This window comes from Apis florea, unplaced genomic scaffold (assembly GCF_048593485.1).
Source record: "Apis florea isolate Af1SG1 unplaced genomic scaffold, ASM4859348v1 contig_3203_pilon, whole genome shotgun sequence".
Lineage (NCBI taxonomy): Eukaryota > Metazoa > Arthropoda > Insecta > Hymenoptera > Apidae > Apis > Apis florea.
Genome location: NW_028256723.1, coordinates 7,341,881 through 7,362,980, shown reverse-complemented (window position 1 = coordinate 7,362,980; position 21,100 = coordinate 7,341,881). Strand labels below are relative to the sequence as shown.

Below are 21,100 nucleotides of genomic sequence, written 5' to 3'. Positions count from 1 at the left end.
AAAGCATTTTTCACGCGAAGGGAAATTTAGTAATTAAGTAATCGAATATTTTCCGAAGAATTGGAAAGTATTTTCTAAACTTTTATGTAATAAAATCGGATTATAAATAGTTCAATGATTAATAAAGAAAAAAATTAAATCGAAAACTTTCAAGCTTCTTACTTACCCAACAATTTTTTATTTCAACGTTATCCTAATAATAATTCATCGTAAATATAGAATAAGATGAGAGAATTAAATATGTTTAAACGAAATAATTTTCCTTTCTCGAATATATATAACCGATGTGCCTTAAATATAACGAATGAACATAGAACACACCGTGTTAACGTATAACGTTACCCGATATGGTGGTTTTGTCAATCTGAATAGGGCAGAACGTCAGACGAAAAAAATTCTGACAAACGGAAATTGCTAACGCAGCGAATTATTGAACCATGACACTCGACACGTACGTACAATGTATCTACGTATGTTACTGTGAATACGAGTACGTGTTGGTAGCGGGAAAGAGCGAGAAAAATAGAGGAACAATGCATAGTGGAAAACGCATTTGAAAGTCGTTCGGGCGTGTGGATGTGCATGCATGTGAAATGCACGGCACGACGAGTACAGTGGCATAAGTTCGTAAAAACGGTTTATCGAGAACCATCGGTAAATTCAGCGGTCGGCTCGACAAACGCTGCGGGCTTCGCGTGACAAAAATATGATTGGAAAGCACGGTGACGATTCAAAAACTCGATACATCGTGGATAAGAATGGCGGACAAACGAAGTTGAATGTTATAAGTTGAACAATATTTTGGTGTTTTTTGTTCAACGAAGCAATATCACCATATAATACTTAATATAAACAAGCGACCGATATAGGTTATGTTTTCTTCGCCATGTTTTCTTCACACATTCGTTCAAGTAAATAGAGATTTAAGCAATTTTTTTTTTATCCAAATGTATCTTTTCGAATAAATTTATTATTATTAGCACAATTTTTTTTTTATTATTATTATTTTATAAGTTGAACAATATTTTGGTGTTTTTTGTTCAACCAAGCAATATCACCATATAATACTTAATATAAACAAGCGACCGATATAGGTTATGTTTTCTTCGCCATGTTTTCTTCACATTCATTCGTTCAAGTAAATAGAGATTTAAGCAATTTTTTTTTATCCAAATGTATCTTTTCGAATAAATTTATTATTATTAGCACAATTTTTTTTTATTATTATTATTTTATAAATTGAACAATATTTTGGTGTTTTTTGTTCAACGAAGCAATATCACCATATAATACTTAATATAAACAAGCGACCGATATAGGTTATGTTTTCTTCGCCATATTTTCTTCACACATTCGTTCAAGTAAATAGAGATTTAAGCAATTTTTTTTTTATCCAAATGTATCTTTTCGAATAAATTTATTATTATTAGCACAATTTTTTTTTATTATTATTATTTTATAAGTTGAACAATATTTTGGTGTTTTTTGTTCAACGAAGCAATATCACCATATAATACTTAATATAAACAAGCGACCGATATAGGTTATGTTTTCTTCGCCATGTTTTCTTCACACATTCGTTCAAGTAAATAGAGATTTAAGCAATTTTTTTTTTATTATTATTATTTTATAAGTATAAGTATAAGACAAGCTTGCAGAATAAAATAAAAAATTCGATAATTACCTGCGACATTGTGCTGGTGATGATTATAAGTAAGAGGAACAGAGTGTAATGCCCTGGCAGACCATTTTCTGTGTCTGGAATCCTCGTCGTCGTCGTCAGCTTGTTGGCCATCTTCTCCCAGGAAATGTACTTTCTCATACCTGTCCAAATACCTGAAACAATAATACGTGACACGTTTAGAATAATGTATCCATACAAATGAGTATCCAATATATATGAAAATTCACGTCCTCTTTTTTTTCAGAATCAAAAGAAAAAAGCTCTCTCTTTGTAAAATTATGTGTTAACTTAACTTTAAAGATAAAGAGAGAGGATTGAACTTAACGGAATTCAAATGCGAATATATAATACTCTTGTGACGTTTTCCCTTTTGACGAATGCTAATGCCCCTTTCGTTTTCTCCTTCGCTTCTGTTTCACTTCTTTTCTCCAAAAGTCCATCCACAAGAGAGTTGTAATCCTCTTCTTTTATTAAATATTAATAATATCGATCGATTACGTTGACACATCAAACTGTTTCGCTTAGAAAAAAAATCGAATAGTTCAATTAAAAAAATTCGAACAATCCCTCGTATTTAAACTTTAGCAATGACAAGCATGAAATAATAATTCTTAATTTCATTTCTTCGTCGGAACGAAGGCGCAATTCAATTCAATTCAACCACCAATGTTGTCGACTCGCTTCTAAGCACCGACCGAGACACGATTAACTAAACAACACCTATGTCGACGCACGAGTTTCGAACGAGATCAGGCGCTTGGCGATCGAGAATAAGGGGAAGGAGCAAAAAACAATTCCGTGAAGCAGCTCGAAGCAGCAACGATGATGATAATAATAATAATAATAATAACAACAATAATAACAACGACGATAAGGGGGGCAGAGAAGGAGGGAGGGAGGGAAGGGTGGAGGGAGGGGGAGACGAGACGAGACACAGTCGTGGGTGGGCGAAAGAAAGTGGTGGGGGTAGGTGTAGTGGATTCATTCATGCACCAACGTAGAGTACAGAAGGTGCAGGCGTGAAGCACCCAGCCAGAGCCTGATTGGCCGTTGCACGGTGCAGACTGAGCACGGACACTTTGACTAGTGGCTCTGCCTCTCTGGCCGTGCACAACACACCGGCTCCGTATAGAGATATAGAGGCCAGCAGTAGGAAATATCTACCATAGCGTGCCGCTACTTGGTTGGTGGCACTGATGTACAACGCTGCGGCTGTAGGGTCCGGCAGAAGTCACGTGTCCCCCACAGAGGCTGTTGGTACGTCGATCGGCTATGAATGGATATTCGCCGCGGCGAGGCACACGTGTCGTGGCGTGCCTCGAATTTCGAGAATTCTTTCCGATCGATTCTTCGGGCGTGTTTTATATCGGGATAAAGATACATTTAAAGAAAAATTTGGGCATTTATGATCAATTTCAATCCTAATTGTGGAGAAAGGATCTTTTTTTTTTTTTTTGGAATTTTTCGTTCGCGAGAAAAGAAAGATTTTGTCCAAGATGTTGGTGTAAAGGTTATGTAGGGGATTTTAATTAACGGAAGGAGGGTACAGTAAATAGAAGGCTGGAAATAAATTTTATTTAACGAGTGGAAATAATGTTGTGGAAATCGGTTAATTAACATTGACAGACGGGAAGAATGGAAGTTGTCCTTGTCTCTACGGTAATTAAATATTCAATGGAGGGAATTTCTTGATCGGAACTTCGATTTGACTTTGAATAACGTAAAAAAAGTTAACGAAGTTATATTGTTTTAATTTTGCACACATCGCGTAATCGATATAATGACAATAAATAATCAATTGCAACAATATCTTGTTTCAATGATAATTCGATAAATTATCCCTCGATGGAATATTCTTTTTTCACGCGAAACAGCAATTGTACAACAATTAAGTGGAATTCGGTTTATAAGTAAAAACGATCGTATGGAATATAAAAAAAAATATCCGTAATCGAATGAGAGATTTTACTTTTGCACGTTTTGTTCATCCTTGAACGTAATATACGTATTATAAATTATTCCGTATAAACAGAATATGTATGAACCATGCTCGTCTCACAATTCCGACTTTAAAACAACTTTGACGTATATTTCACGTTCACGTGCCAGCTAACGCGTTACCAAACTCGTCAAAATGGCAGGTCATCAAATTTCTCTTTCGCTCTTGGAAAAATGAATATTTGATCGGCAAAACGGCAACTCGCTAAGATAAAACTTTTTTTTTTTTTAATGAAATAATTGTGTATATTTATTTTTTTTATCATACGTGTTGTAAAATGATTTATTGCGAAAAGTTCATCTACGATAAGAACCACGATGTACGTAATCTATCGATATATCTTTTATATTCCATTCTTTTTCGCAACTTGCTTCATAGAGACGAATATATATATATATTGCTTGCCGTACCAGTGTGCTTTATCACTTAGGAACAACTAATCTGATTATACGACATTTAAAAAGAAAAAAAAAAAATATCACGTAATTTGTGATAATGAAAAGATACACTGCTCAAGTTTAGATATCGTACACATCCGTTCAAATTTCTTATTCAACTAACTTCAATTGATTCTTGATCTCTTTTTACCGTAAACATTTGAATTACATTATTGCAACAATACATTATATTAGATATATATATATATATATATATATATATATATATATATATATAACAAAAGGAAAGGAAAATTTCAAGAATTTTTCCGATTGATAATCTCGATGTATTCGAACAGCAGAATGATACACCATATTCACCGTTACACCGTGTAATAGGATTCCATTTATGTAAGAATCATTTTGACTGGTGGCGGCATCACACGGGGAAAAAGATACACGAATAATGAGAAGGAACAGTAGCGAAATAACCGAGACAAATATCAACACCCGTGAATAAATTTTTATTTCTTTCAATCATTATTTATATCGTTTTCTTCTTTTTTTCTATAATCTCACTTTATTTTGCTCGAAAAATCGTAATTAATTAGAAGAAGAATTGATGAACATTTTTTTCGATTCAAGTAAACGAAATTCTACCGTGCTATGTCATATTTATATTTTTGGGATCGGTTAGGTTAGGTTATTACTAGGGATAAAGATATAGAATAAAGATCAAAATTACGAAAATTCTAATCCTATTAGCGAACTATTCTAACTAATAGTTACGTAATTTGATTCTCGTTGAAAGATTATATCTCCCTCTTCCTTTATTTCCTTTAAGTAATAGAACGATTTAAATATTATATTATGAATATGAATATCACCACTATTATCTAGATGATTTGAATTCACTTTCAAATTTAAACGTTCTTAAATCTTTAGAGAAGTCGAATAAAAAAATGTGAAAATAATAATCGAGAACTTTCACTCGCTGGAGAAAAATATTCTCTCGAAGAGCAACTCTTGATCTTTTCGAGTAATAATATTCTCGCTAACGGAACATCGAAGTTGGAAACGAAAGTTGGACAGTTCGACTGAAAGGACGCGAATAGTATTCTATTTTCGCCATTTGCCAAAAATAATTTCTCGAGAACAATTCTCGAACTGGTATTCATTCTCGAAACGATATACATCCGTCGGGAAAAGGGCGGACGACGAAAGTGTCGGTCGGTCGAAGAAACGACGCCGGAATCGACCGGTGTCCTTGTTTGCAACCGGCGCACGGTAACAAGGTTGCACAGAGAGAGAGCTTAACCAGAGAGAGAGAGAGAGAGAGAGAGAGAGGACAGCGACTCAGGAACCACGTGGTTCTCTCGTCAGCGAGGCCACAGTATGAATGAACGAACGAACGAACGAACGACGAACGAACGAACGAACGTACGTACTATACGATACGGAAAATGTTGGCCGTGGTGGGGCGTGTAGGTAGCAGAGAGTGCCGATACGCGGCCGTGTCGTGAAACGTCGCTGACTCTTCTACTCTTTGCAGACGCTCGTCGACTGCCAGACATAATGGAACATTATGTGTGTACGTACGTGTGACTATGATGATGAACCAAGCCATGGTTGCTTGACCGAGCCACGGTTGTCAACAGAAACGTTCTCTTTAATTTTTTTTTTTTTTTAAATTTTAAAAATTCCCAAACAATTTTTAAAACAAGTTCAATATTAAGCAGATGTAATTCATGCAGCAAAATCTATACAAATAAAAACGAATGTTATTATGTGATCGCATGAATTAAGGTCATACTCATTTACAACCATGTAAGAGAGGTTATATTTATTTACAAATATTCGCGCTTGCCACGGTCTCGTTTATTTACTTATCGGATCGGCGGATTTGTATGAAAATATCAATTTTTGATTCTACAGGTTTATTATCAATAAAGATAATTTGATCGATTGTTTGATTTCACATGAATGAAAAAGAAATTGGTAGTGGTAGTACGAAGAAAATATTCAAAAAAGAAATTATGCAATTATTAGTGGGATATAGTTGAATAGCTAAATATTCGAATGTTTAAATTACATGTAACCGGAAAAAATCATTATTCCAATTTATTTATTTCAAACTCACAGACCTAAAATTTTTTAATAAACAGATCAACGACATACGATGTACGAAAGCTTCTAAAATAAGGTGATCGATGAACGCATCTCAGCCACTTACCTAAGGTAAATTTGTTTAAGGCCAACCCCGCTGTTCACGCAGCCGTTGGGTAGATGGAATTGTTCGCATAACGATGCCCACTCGTTTCTAGTATTCACCTGAAACAAAATAAATAAACATTTCAATTTTTTCTTCTGTCATCCGTGTGTAAGAGAGAAGAAACAGAACATGACGGATATTTTTCGTTTCACTTATGAATGATACGAACAAAAATTATATTTATATTATGTACAAATCTCAAATATCAATTTCTTCGAATCAAATTCTTTTAATTATTTAATTCAATCATACTTATATATTACTTTTATGTCGTGCAAGGATATAATTATTTAAAATTTTGAAATTAACCTATAAAAACAATTCTGCGTAACTATATATATATATATATATATATATTCGATTTTAATCTTATTATACTCCTCTATATTTTATATTTATTCTTATAATTAATATAATTTCATAAGAAATTTTAATTTTGTAACATTCATTTTTCACCACACAGTGGAACGATGTAACGCGATACGTTTACACGCGAAGAATCGACGAAGAAAAAAGTATTCGGCCAGTTTACGACTCGACGCTCGACTAATGAATTTTACGGTTCTGTTCGTGAAACTCGACGAAAGTTCTTTCCCGCGGTACGTTATACCGAATATACACGGTGAAGTGAAAGATGAAGAAGCACGATTTGCCAGCGCCACAAGATAAATACACAAGGGCGAAGGGATAGGTAGTGGTGAAGAAAGATGAACTGAAAGTGGGAGGTGGATAGTCTGCGCGCGATTCTAAGGGAATTCCTGGTAGCGGCTCGCAAGATAAAATGCACCCGAGCGGTATATAAATTTCTTGGTGTGTGTGTGTGTGTGTCGAAAAAATAACCGTTGAGACTCGTGTTACGCGACACTGGCGCGACAGTGTGTGTCGCGGAATGGTAAAAATGGTAGAAAGGAAGAGCGATATGGAAAAAGAAAAAGAAAATAAAGTGGGAAAAAAACTGTAAGAGAAAGAGACAAGAAGAGACAAAAGTTCGCAGAAATAATGATAATGAACAGTGAATACTGTCCAAAGAAAAGTAAGAATATCTAAAAATAAACAAAAAAAAAAATAATCAACGTACGATATATTCATTATATTTATATATATATATATATATATTTCAATTTTGAGGTTAAGTTGCAAGCATTATGGCGTCACATATGCTTAACCAATATCAAACACTGTGACGATAATCATGTCTTCACTTCGAGCACATCGCTTCGTATTAATTTCTAGAAAGTAATGAAAATAAAATTCGATCGATGAGCAGGCAGGAAAATTGTCACGTGTGAATTGATAAACACGTTACAAAGGAATAATCTATCGGGATATCTTTTTCGTCGATGTATATCACGTTTAGTACGAACGGAACGAACACAGCGGGAGAACAGAGTCGTGAAATCGACGTACATACTGGGTCAGTGCTCTCTGGATCCGCGCCCGTTTCTTCGCTATTCTCGTCGTCGCGACGTTCAACCTTATGAATCGAGAATGTGGCGCCTCACTGTGGACGACCTCGCGACATCATCAGCCTCTCATCAAAACCGTTCGGACGCAGCACGCGCCTCGTAATAAATATCCAATCAATCAATGACACAACTTACAAATTTTTTTATCGAAAAGATAGCGTTTGGAAAGAATTAATTTAAAACAACATTTACGCATTGTTCACAGGTGACAGGTAATTTTCACATTGGCAAGTTCGTAAATTTTACGAACTTTAATAGACAAATTCCGAGAGAAAAAGATCTTTCGTTACAAAGATGAATAATAAAATTATTATTATTGATGAGTATATATTAATTTAGTTACACGATTAAAATAACATGATATATGATTAATTAAGTTTCGAACTTGAAATTTATCGCATATTGAGACGTCGAGTTTCCATTTGATCGATACAGGGTTTGTATGTTAAAATCGTTTATCAATTTAGATATTAAACAGATATTATAATATTATTTATGGATTACAAAAAAATAATTTGAAATTTCAATTCAACCATATTTTTAAAAATATATATATATATATATATATATACATATATAAATAATTCTTAATACATAAAATATAAATTTTAAGGTTATGTACGTATATAATTGAAAACCATGTATCTCGACAGACTAATTTAAACGTCTAACCAAATTAAAGTATCAAGATTAACTTAGATCCGGAGCTTCGAAATCTGGACCACGATTGTGAAAATTGGCGCGACATTTAACATGTGAAAAGCCGAAATTAATAGTACGGCATTATGTAAGCGGGCTTTAAATTATTAGTAACTGTGATGCGAAACAATCCGACATTTCCGTGGATTCTACACGAAAATGTGTAAACTCGCAATTGATTTATATCAACTTATCCACGTTGCAAACAATCATTTTTTTTTTCTGACTGAAAAACTATAATATTGCGGTCGATTTTACAAAAAAAAAATTAATGTATATTTTATATAATGGCGATATATTTATAAGTCCTGATTTCAATGCTACGATTATAAATAAGAATTGTATATTTATATACCAAAAGAATATAAATTATCTGTTTATACTTTCCAACGTTAAACGGCAGAAATAGAACCATTTCATTTTATCTAAAAAAAAAAAAATTTTAATTGCCAACTGTATATGAAGTTACACCAAATTTGATGCTTTGCCTCTTCCAAGAATCCATAAATATTATATTAAGATTCTTTTCTATTTCATGTTATTGATAAAAATCATATTCGACTAAATTATATGCATTTCAAGTTTGTAACAACTTACGGCTATGAAGCGTTATAATAACAAGATAAAGCAACAAAATTGTTGGGGATTACACAGAGCTGATTACGCTGATTTTACTTGGAAAATTATAATGGATCCACAGCCACGGCCTCCTTAATAAATCTTTCAGAATCTACGATTCTGAAAATTTCTTTTCCTTTCACTCTAAACTGTTAAAATTCTATTTTAACACCAGTATATTAATTGTTTCACAATAGTGAGAAATTGTTCAGTGCACGTGGAAAAAAAAAAAAAAAGAAAGAAAGTTAGAAAGGTAATATAAATAAATGCAGACGTTTTATAATTTGCCTGATCTTATCGGACATTCTACCGCGTAGTTAGATCGCGAAAAGTTTATCTGTCGTAAACACTTGGATTTATCAGGATACGTTACGACTCTGTTTTCTCTGATAAGGAACTACCTCAACTTCGATAACCCTTTTTATTGGCGGTGAATGCGCGTTATCTGTGCGTGTAATTGTATCGTGCCTAGTGTGCATCTCGCTCGAGAAAAAAATTTAAATTTAACAAAGTACTACTAATTGTGTAATTAAATTATTAAATTTTCAGTTCGAGATATAATGGACTACCATCTTTGTCGTAGAAAAGCGTCGAACAATTGTAGAAAGATGGCCAACGGAAATTCATTTGAACTTAAGGCCAGCGTTCCATTTGATCAGAGGAAGCAGGTAAGAAAGGGAGGCACGTTGTGAAGAACTAGTAACCAGTCGCGACAAAAAGACCAACAGGAATTTACTTCAACCTGCGGTAACTTTTTGTTTGATCAAGAGAAACCATGTAGAAAGAGGGAAGGGAAAATGGATGACAAATCTTAGGCTTTAGACTAAAGAATTTATAACAACTTTCTCGATACTACTCGTTTATTAATTAACAAGAATTAAAAAAAAAAAAATACCAAAATAAAAATTTAATTCGATCAAATAAAATTGGATTAAATTTTATTTCGTTAAAAAAATAAATAAATATTGATACGAAAAAAAATTTGATTCAAAATTATATATGCGATAAATAACGCACGGTTTCTTAATAATTCGTTGTCGTCTGAAAGTTATCTAAATATAGAAATAACGAAGAGTTTGGTCAACTGAGATATCGAAAGCTCAAAAAGATTCCTATTTTTATGCTCCACTGATATTTCACGACCTTGAAATAGAGAGAAAAAAAAAAAAGAAAAAAAAATATCGGTTTCATGAAAATGTCAAATGTCACTGCTCCTTGTATTTAAGCTACGTAAATAACAATAGAATAGATACATGTCGCTTTTTCGAATTTCATCTTAATCACACTTTTACATCTACCAAAAAAAAAAAAAAAAAAAAAAAAAAAAGTCCTATCTAGAAACTAATAATATTCAATGTTCGCCCAATTATATTATTCCTACTTGCTCGTCGGTCGAATAAAATCATCCATAAATACGAACAGCTCATCGATATCATTCACGTTCAACACACTATTATTATCCTGTTCCACCAAGAAACAATGCAACCGCCGTAAGCACCATCGTTGTCAAACGTGCCATCTAACGAAACGAATAACGCAAAACAAGGCAACGGTCGGGAATCGATAGAAGCGCGATCATCGCTGACCACGTCTCGAACAATTGCGATAAACTTCTCATCGTCACCCAACTTCACATCGATTTATCTCGCGATTGATATAGAACACGAATGATTACGGGACGAGGAGGAAGAATCAGAGCGAAGAATGTTACGAGGAGAATGCGAGCGAGCCCGCCTATTATTACGTACCAGTCCACGTATATACCACGCGATTTACTGGCGCCGATTAGGTAGCATAGTAGCACCGGCACACGCGGACGCCCCGTCTTGTCTGTAATCGTGCGACTTTGCTTGACCTTGGTAGTATGAATTACACCGCGCATGCGCGGGGACGTTCTTCGAGAGCGTCGAACGCTATCCACGTGTTCGTTCGCCTCCGAGGGACTACATGATGAAAGTGTCTTTGCCGCCACGTGCTCGTTGGGGTAGGACATGGTCTCTCTCTCTCTCTCTCCCACCCCCTCTCGCACACTCTTCTCTTTCGCCCCTCCTCTCCCTAACGTTGATGTCCATGCTGCACCGGCCCGCCACACTCTCTGGCCTATGGCTCCGCGCGCGCCGCCGTTTTCGCGCTCTATCGCTCGGCTTTTTCACGTTTCCAGCGTCGCGTGCTTCGCGTCGGGGCTTTTAGTCAGTCTCGGTTTCGTCGTTGAACGGATACATCGGTCGCCGCGGTCACCGGTGACCGGTCGTGTGCCTAAGCGACGTTAGTTAGCAGCACGTACGTTGTATACGTACGTTCTATGGTTATGTCTAATGGTAATAGAGGATCGCTTCTCAGTGGCGCCTCCCTGGTGGTCAGTGTGGCCAATATTGGAAGGATCGTTTGGAAGAACGCTTGACATAACGTAACATTTATCTAGAGGAATTTTTAAATTTCACGTGAGGCTATTACTAAAATAAAAAGATTAGATTATTTTATACGTGTGAATTATTATAAGTCTATTTGTATTTTCTTGGATTTTTATAAGTTAGATGATACTTGAAATTAGGTGATTGTGAATATGTAAATATAATGTCTATTTCAAGTTCAAACACGTGATGTAATACAATAATGTACTTTGTTTCTTTAACTAATATCCAGAAATCCATCCAATCCACGAACGAAAAATAAATATTTCTGTTAATATATATATATATATATATATATATATATATATATATATTCTTATTCATGCTTATGATCACGCGCATAAATATTGCCACTTTATTTAAGTTTCTTATTATCTTTTTGAAAAGATTTCTTAAAATATTAAAGAAATAAAGCATAACATTGTTCATGGAAATATTCTAGCGATATTGTTTCAATGATAATGCGTCATCTGGATATTATGCTTTGAAAGGACGCTATAAGTTGTATGTATCATATCAGTGGTACTATTTTTACGTTCAATGTTATACGCTAGAATACGAACAATTACATAAACCTTTGTTAATATCATCGGCACAATATACCCGTTAAGCACAATCGATGAAACGAATTCAAACTTGTTTCTGCTGTTCAACGTGAAGAATTTTATCATTAATTTCAGATAAAGTCTTTACTTAAAAAAAAAAAATAAATAAATTCCAGTATTAAAAAATTTTTTTTCAATTATCGTAATCATATTTTCCTTTCTTCAATTCGCTTTTAATTTAATTCTTCCTGCTCTTTTCTTTAATTTCATTACTTATACCATTTTCCTTCAAGCCTCTCCATTGTTTCATCATGCTTGAACATAATGCTTCTTTTCCTCCATGCAGAACGAACGCACGACTATTAAGAACGAAGAATTAGTATTCCAGTAGTGAATTCGCTCTCTGCGTTATTTCCCAATCCCTCCCCCTGCCTCCCTAGTTCAAGAGATAGAGAACTGGTTGGAATTACGAGCACGCCTGTGCATTTATCTCTCATCGACTATAACGTAAAACCAGTATATCTAGTCGGCATATCGTATACACGTAGGGCTCGAGAGAGCCGCAGCAAACTGCTACCTATATATACAGTCTCAAAGAGGATAAATCTTCTTTAGCTTTGACGTCTGCCTTTCGATGTTTCCTTCGCGATATCGACGATGTCACACGTTCAGGATATGCATCCAGATTTTTTTTTTTTTTTATCTATTATTCAATATTTTATCCCAATTATATGCTCGACAAGTTATTTTCAAAAGTAATGGAGGAGGAGGTTTTTGAGAAAAGGATAGAAAATTATCGGAATAAAAAAAATAATAATTGTCATTCAACGTGGAAACACATTAAATGACATTCATAAAATGACGATCGATTACGACTTATAGATATCCTATTCTACGGATGAGAAATATATTTACAAGTATATCTGAATCCAATCGAGAAAAAATTGCGTTCGTAATCACGCGATAATCATTGTTTTCATTGCCATTGATAAAACTGATCTGCCAATCCCATCGATTCGCGAATTTGCAACACGATACACAGATCATCAGCGGTTTATTGCAAATTCCAAACGCGATGATCCAAAATAAGCGTGAAGGAGGGAGCCAAGAACCCTGTTCCAAGAATATAAACCAAGCACACCCCGGAGACAGTTCTGCTCGACAGTTCTCCTTGGAGTCACGTTTATCGTTTTTCTTCATTTCTGCTTATCCCTTCGCTACGTAATATATACATACAGAGCAGAAAAATTGTCAACAAACAAAAATAAACATAGTTTGACAACAATATCTGTATCGAGTACGTTAAATCGTGTTGCGTTATCTAGCAAGGTTACAATATCACGCATGAAGGAAGTTTCTATTGAGATAACTAGCGTTAAGTTAGCCTTTTAAAAGAGGGAGAAAAAAAAAAAAAAAAAAAAGACACTTTAACGACATTGACGGCATTGAGAGAATAACACGATAGGCAACTCCGAAGGCCATTCCATAAAATCATCATCTAAACTATTTTAACCGATAGATAAGACGATGGATGCACAGCCTCTTAATTTCTTTCGCCCGATCGTCGACTTCAGTCGACAGTCGTCCAATGAATATCCAGGCCGATCGCCGACTTTAGCCGAGAACCTCCGAATATATACGAACGACTTCGTCGGACTTCGCGTGAACCGAAAAACCGTTACACCGAAAAAGGAGAGCACTTCGAGAGGCTCATCGCAATGGCGCGTTCTGTAATAAAATACAAGTGTAACAAGACTAATGAAAACAAGATACGTATCAATACGTTACAATAATTACAATATCTCATATACAATTATTAATTGTTCTATATAATTACAAGTATCGCATAACCTTAGCCCAAGTGCAACCCTCGTGAAATTCGTGTTAACCAAAAACCTAACCTTGCTACGCCATTTTTGGCTCGTGTCTGTCTCTCGTCTGCCCCGTCACCTTGGCCAGATTCGCGTGGACTTTGACACTGGGACGGGACAGTGGCGCGACGCCGCGCGTCGCGTCGCCTCGCGGTCCTGTAGAGTAGAAACCAACTGACTTGGATCGTGGAAAGAGCCCCACCATCGGCGTGGGCTCGCAGGCCCACGGCACACGACTGACAGTTCCCAGTCAGCTGATCGTCCACCGGGGGGGTAAGGGGGCAGAGCAGCAGCAGCAGCAGCAGTAGCAGCAGCAGTAGTAGTAGTAATAGTAGTAGTAGTAGAAGTAGTAGTAGTAGTAGTAGTAGTAGCAGCACGACCAGCAGCAGGAGGTGGTGGAGGTGGCGGAGGAGGAAGGTAGAGGAGGGGGGTGTGGAGAAGAAGGGAAGGAGGGCAGAGGGGTTGGCGACGCGCAGTCTGCCGTCGTCGTCGGGATCAGCTGATCGGTGGAGGTGTACTGGTAACTGACTGACTGTGAACTCTGAATGAACGAACGGATGAAGAAGTCTTCGCGTGCGTACACGTATAGGGAGAGCTCTCGCCGGTGCCTCTCCCGGGGGAGGGGGAGAGAGCGAGCGCGTATGCGCGCCTGCCTGCCTAACTATGCGCCAGAGAGCACTCGCGGGCACAAGCGTTTAGTAGCAAACGGAAATAGTGGCCCGGACACGGGATAGCCAGGATCATCTCCGCGCTTTCCAACACCGCCGAGGAGGAGCGTAAAAATTGAGGAAACAAACGCTTGGAAAATCGAGATCCAAGCTTAGCTAGATTGAGTGGAATTCGACTCGACCGAGCAATTTCTTTTGTTGTTGTCGTCCGAGGCGAACGAGACGGACGATGAAGAGAGAAAGAGGGTCGACAGTCAAAATAAACTTATCCTTGAGTTTCAGCACGCGTTAAGGGGGGAATCCCTGTGTCTTTAGAAGTAAGCAGTGCGCAGTTATATACAGTAGTTGTACAAGTAGTATTGCTGGTACTTGGTTTCCAAGCGTGATAAACGTTTGGTTCACGTTTGGATGGAATATAGAGGAACGGAAAGAAACAATTTAGATTAAGGGCACGTAAGATAGAGGAATATAGTAATGGAGAAATTAGTGATATTAATTTTTGAATATTTAACGAATATTAAAAACTAGATCTAATTTTTTTTTTCTAATTTATCGAAACCTTGCGATTGGTTAAAGGATATCAAACTTTTATTTTTTGTTCATCGATAGATCGTAACTTTTATAGTTATTCGATTAAATTCGTTCGTCAGCCGATAGTATCGAGAAGATCGATATGAAATTACGTAATACGCCATTAAACATACGCGTATCATATTCGTCCGCGAAAATAGATAGAAAAGAATTCGTGTCGAATGCGGAACATGATAACGATCCGATCAAAATAAAATTTTACGTAATTCTTGTTAAATCGTACATTGTTTCAAGCGCGAAAAATCGAATCTATGTTTACACGATATTTTTTTTTTTATTCATTTCACAGAAAATATTGAAATCTCTGGCACACAAATTTAATAATATGTTAATAATGCGTTAAAAGTTGATCAGCTCGTTTATCTTCATTGAATATCTCTCTAGTTTCTAAAAATACGTATCATCCGTTTTATCACAAGAATAATGTCGCTTTTAATTGTTCTCAATTAATTATTCTTTGCTTATAATACGCGCTTTTCACGTATATTATAGTCGTTCGATTCTAATGAACGCGTTTCACGATATAGAATAGAGAGAAGCGGCGTACGCGTAACAAACGTGCATGTAGTCATCGACAATTGAATACGCAATACGCGGTTAAGAGGCCATGTAATCCACGACGACAGAAGAACAGCCGCTCCTTGTTCTGCCAGAGACGATTGCAACGCCATTACAGACGGTGTAACGATATAGTAACTACTCAGACAGGATCTGTTAGTGCCGCTGTTCGTACACTCTGGAAGAAACCAGTCGTCTTCACCGATTACATCGAACGAGCATAGTTTTCAAATAAATTCAAATGTCAATTTGTAAATGTTTTAACGTTACACTATCGATTCGTGATGTGTATCTAAATATGTTATACACATTGTATGATAAGACTCAATAAATGTATATATATATATATATATTAAATCAATAAAAATTCGATAAAAATCAATGTTAATTTAGTTAAAAACATATTCGTATGTTTTTGACTAATTGAACGAGAATTTTTGGACGGATCATAACCTCAAATGTGCCGAAGTTATTTTATTATTTTTTAATGTCTGTTGAAAGATAATAATTGAAAATTTTGGATAATTTTTTGCGATTAATTTTTTAAAATACACATCGATTCTTTACAAGTTGTGTCTTTATATATATGTGACTTGACAAGTATATAGGAACACTATATAGGAACTCAAATGCTTTTAGATTTTATTTATTTTTTTTTTTTTGGATTTGACGATTCGCTTTTAAATAGTTAAAAGAAAAGTATAGAGATAAATCTTTTTTTAGCAGATTCGAACGTTCGACTATTAAATCTGAAGGTTTTCACAACATACGGTATGCACATAAAACGACCAGCATAGTGTACATTAATAATATTATCAACGTACACGTAAGAGATTATGTAAGTGGCAAGATTGGTTTTGATCGAATATGAAAATACATGGAAAAATACTAGCTGGAATTTTATTTTTAAATAAGATTTGAGTATCTCGACCATGTACTTTAAAATTCCATTAGAAAAAATTCCATTTTTCCAATATAAATTATTTTCCTCGCTGTCTATACAATTCTTTATTAACTAATGCTTTTTTCTATGATTAATTGTATGTTATATAAAAAAATTCATCAAAATTAATTTTTAAAAAATCACTTCTGATTATTATTTTAATACAAAAATATGCTGGAATATATGCTATTTGGATCTGGATGTTCATCTTATCTTTTAAAATGTAACAAATAAATGTTTTAGTCAATTGATCCTATATATTTTATATTTAAAATATAAAATCTTAAACGATCGTGTATATGTATTTATTTTTTTAACAATAACAAAAATCGATTTATCAAATTCATTACCAATAAGAAAAATAATCTTCTTTTATTTCATTCTTATAATACGAACGTATATGTATTTATTTGGTTATATTGAGTAGAATATTGAATTATAAAATAATCAAATTTTTCGAATTTTTAGGATTTTTTAACTTTGATAAAATGTTAATGTACAATTATTAAATATGCACAACAATTTCACTACTGTTTTATTAATTTTGTTGATTGAAACTGATTGTACAATATTTTAATTAATTAATATAATAATTTCAATTATTAATTGGTTATTGATATTTTCAACAATTAATTTTATATCCATTAACATTATAAATATCATGACTTCACTAACTATAGCTATCAACGTGTCAAATGCAAATTACTTTAAGTAAACATTAAAATTCTTTTTTTTTTTTTTTGTTGATTTAATGTTCCATTTTTATGTGTATTCTTCGCTTCATTACCAAGTATTTTAATGTTTTGTCCTTTATAAACATTCTATTTATAAAATATTAATATCTAAATGCACCAACAATAATTTACTACATACATTGTTAAATACTTTTTACTGTATTATAAATTATTTCATGAACGTACAATAAATATATAATATATAAACATTTATTTTTTTAAATTAATTTTTAACTTTTCCAATAAATTTTTCTTGGACAGTTCTTAAAATTTTCTATTCAAATAAAGCTATATATATATATACACGATTACTTCTCAAAATAGTTCATACATAGTATAGAAAATAATAAAAATAAACTGTACAAAATATCATGTAACTTGTTTATAACTTGTCTGCTACGTAAAAAAAAAAAAAAATCTTCTTGAATTCTGTCATTTTTCGACCATCTTAGCTAAAATACATACACATATACACGCAGAAATATATATTCACATCTTTCAATTTTTCTTTCGACAAAAAAAATTTTGCGCAGCGATCACTTAACCACAAAACAAACAATACGTAAATACAATGTGTAAATAATATTACACATGTTTAATAATACTGTTCACACTGACGTAAATAGTACTAATAGTAATACGTTTAATTTCTTTTTGTATTCTTCGTGAATACAGAAGTTCGAGGCATTGGCCGACGGTTGAGACACATTTATGAATTCATGCGGGTGCCACGTAGTTGTACGCGCGCGGTTGTCGTATATAAGCCAAACAATGGCCACACTCTTTCTGGTCTACACTAACACGTTACATAAGATAAACTAATTTACCAGAGTCACAGTGTGACGCGAGTATGCCCCGATGAGATATCATATCCGTCAGATGTAATATATTTACGGGGTCAGCCACAATTTGCAAAAATTTGTTTTTAAGAAAAATGTGTAATATCTCGAATGCTTAATATTCGTTTCCATCGAGTGAGTATGCTTGATAACGAGAAATGAATAATGTCGATAAAATAAAATCAAACGTCAGTGAAATAAGTGAAATACCGTATATTCAATTTCAGAAGTTTTATTCAAAATATAATTTGTAATACAGTTTCGGTCGTTCTCAAAATGTCACCTCATTCGAACAGGTAACCCTCTTGATGGTATCTAAAAATCATACAAATTTCAATTCTCAATCTATTAAAGATAATGTATATTTGATAATGAAAATAATGTTACTCTTTTAATCGCAAAAATGTTAAATGCAAAAAATTATATCGTAAGAATTCGATTTGTCTTAAAGCGAACGTCACATTTATATATCAAATAGCTATCGATTTTTATGATTATTCATTAATGATTTTTTCCTTTAATGCATGTAGCAGTTAATTGTCTAACTATTTTGTCACGATAAATAAAATAAATTGATTTATTAAAATTTTACGCATCATGATAATTTATATTTTTAATTTCACTATCATTTATCGAAACGTTATTAATGTATACAAAAGTATATTGTAATGTTATAATGTATAAAAATATATAAATAATTCTAAGCATAATCTTTCTTCTATTTTTATTTTTAGCTCAATAACAAAAAACTTTTAAATTAGCAAAAAAAATTATTATCCGTTAAATTAATATTATAAATTTGTGCTTAAAGATATTTTTTTTTTTTTACTAAGAAAGAAATAAAACGATCCAATTGATAAGTTAAATAAATCCATATGGAGAAAGATAATACAGAGATAAAAAGCGCGCGAAGATGCGTGAGCTATACTCCGCAAATGGGTCGAAGCCGGTGTGACAAAGGAACACAGCAGAGAGAAAAGGTACAGTGACCTCTGGCGATGGCTCGTGTTCGAATGATGGTTTACCAACTGGTCGGCCAAGGCCATTAATACCAATGCATCTTACATGCCGCAAAAATAGACATGGCAAAAAATGTCTAGTTACAGTAAGTATCGTGATAACACGATACAGTCAATTAAAAAAATATGACGAAATCATAAATTAATAAAAGCAACAGTGTCGATAGATTAATAATATATTTAAAGTCGCTCACAATCTATACATTCCGTTTTAATATGAAATAGAATACAATTGAAGAAGTTTTGATCGTTTATTTTTTCGTATTCGTGTAAATTATCTTAACAAATAAGTTCAAAATAAATATGCTTAATTTTATGATCTTGCTAATTTTGTCTATTGACTACATTCGTAAATACAATTTTTTATTAAATAGCAAAAATTTGTTAAGATTTCTGTGTAATATAACGAAAAAATTATTATAACTTTCGTATAATTGAATAAATAAATTAATTTCATATTTATATTAGTTCTTTGACCTACATAGAATTCTTATAGTAGAGGAGGTATGTATATACTTTCTATAGGAAGGGGGGCACTGTATTTATCTCGCCCACCCCACCTACGAACGCGATTGCCCGAGACGGTAAGCACTCACCAAAGATTTCCAACGAGTTCTGTTCGCAGAAAAAATAATACAGTGCTACTTTCTATCAATGTATATAAATGGAAAGTTTCAAGTTTCATCTAAAACACATTTGAATTTTGATTTTATTTATTATAATATTTAACAATTTTTATGTTTGAATCTAATATTTGATTTGTAAGATATTTTTAACCGTGAAATCAAATAAATTCTATTTTTTTTAGAGAATAAATTTAATTTGAAACTAAGATGACACAGTACCAAAAATTCTATAACGTGTCAACTTGATTGAATTGTAATAATGAAATTTATTTTCGTATATATGTGAAACAGAATTTATTTTTTTTTTTTGTGATTAATAATTTATATTAGCTTATGAATTTACACGTATTTTATTTGTTTGATAATACTATCGATATTTAAAATTTATTTTACGATTTGATTATTTTCAATTTAATAATTGTATTCTTAAACGCTTAAAATATTTTGATTGTAGATATATATATATATATATTTATATATATATATATACATATATAATTGTAAGCTATATTTTATTACTCGCCTGTTTCCAATCATATGATATTTTATCCGCTAATTCTAAGAACAAAACACGAGACGCATTACAAGTACACTTTTAGATTCCATAAAAAAAAAAAAATAGAAATAGAAATTGAAAAAAAGAACTACGAAGAAACAGAAAGGAAATAGCAATAGCAACAGCGACACGTTTAAAAAGTTACGAGACGTTTCGCGTTGGCAAGAGAACGATCGACGAGTTCGAATTGAGGCGATATGCTTTCCTTTAGCTATCCTTTATCCGTCTCACTTCTTCCTCGGACTAACGGTGAGTCCATCTTACAACGACGAAGCGTATACCTCAGACTATCTCTATTTAATCTCATCGAAGCGATGTTGCCGTACTATCTTCGACGTGAGGCGTGCTCTCGGAAGTGGTCTGCGCTCGGTTGATAGAATGGCAACGTTGCACCACAGCACCATCTCCCTTCCACTCAAGCGCTTCTCGCTTTTCAACTCTTTCCCTCTTTTTCTTTCTCTCTCCGCATTACTTGGTACGACCGCGCGGCCTCACACGCGAAATTCGCGAAGGAGGTAGTAGGTGTCGTTACCTACGATTAAGGGACAAGTAAAAAGAGAAATGTCTTCACTGCAGCGAATCATACGATTGTTGAACCAATACTTATTCACGAATTAGCGATCA

The 21,100-nt window shown here is 33.9% G+C and overlaps 1 protein-coding gene and 1 long non-coding RNA gene across 6 annotated transcripts in view; one reads left to right on the top strand and one right to left on the bottom strand.

The window, feature by feature from the left end:
* Window positions 1-21,100, bottom strand: part of Bap170 (Brahma associated protein 170kD) — a 49,612-nt gene that overhangs the window by 16,841 nt on the left and 11,671 nt on the right. For all 5 annotated transcript variants that reach the window (XM_012484763.3, XM_012484761.3, XM_012484760.3 and 2 more), the window contains exons 3-4: window positions 6,294-6,391; window positions 1,685-1,836 (exon numbers count right to left, since the gene is read on the bottom strand). In XM_012484763.3, the coding sequence (XP_012340217.2) occupies window positions 1,685-1,836; window positions 6,294-6,391 (250 nt within the window). The remainder of the gene's footprint in view (window positions 1-1,684; window positions 1,837-6,293; window positions 6,392-21,100) is intronic.
* Window positions 7,800-10,041, top strand: LOC147657214 (uncharacterized). The gene is made up of 2 exons (XR_015292719.1): window positions 7,800-8,003; window positions 9,665-10,041. It is a non-coding gene; the product is annotated as an uncharacterized LOC147657214 (long non-coding RNA).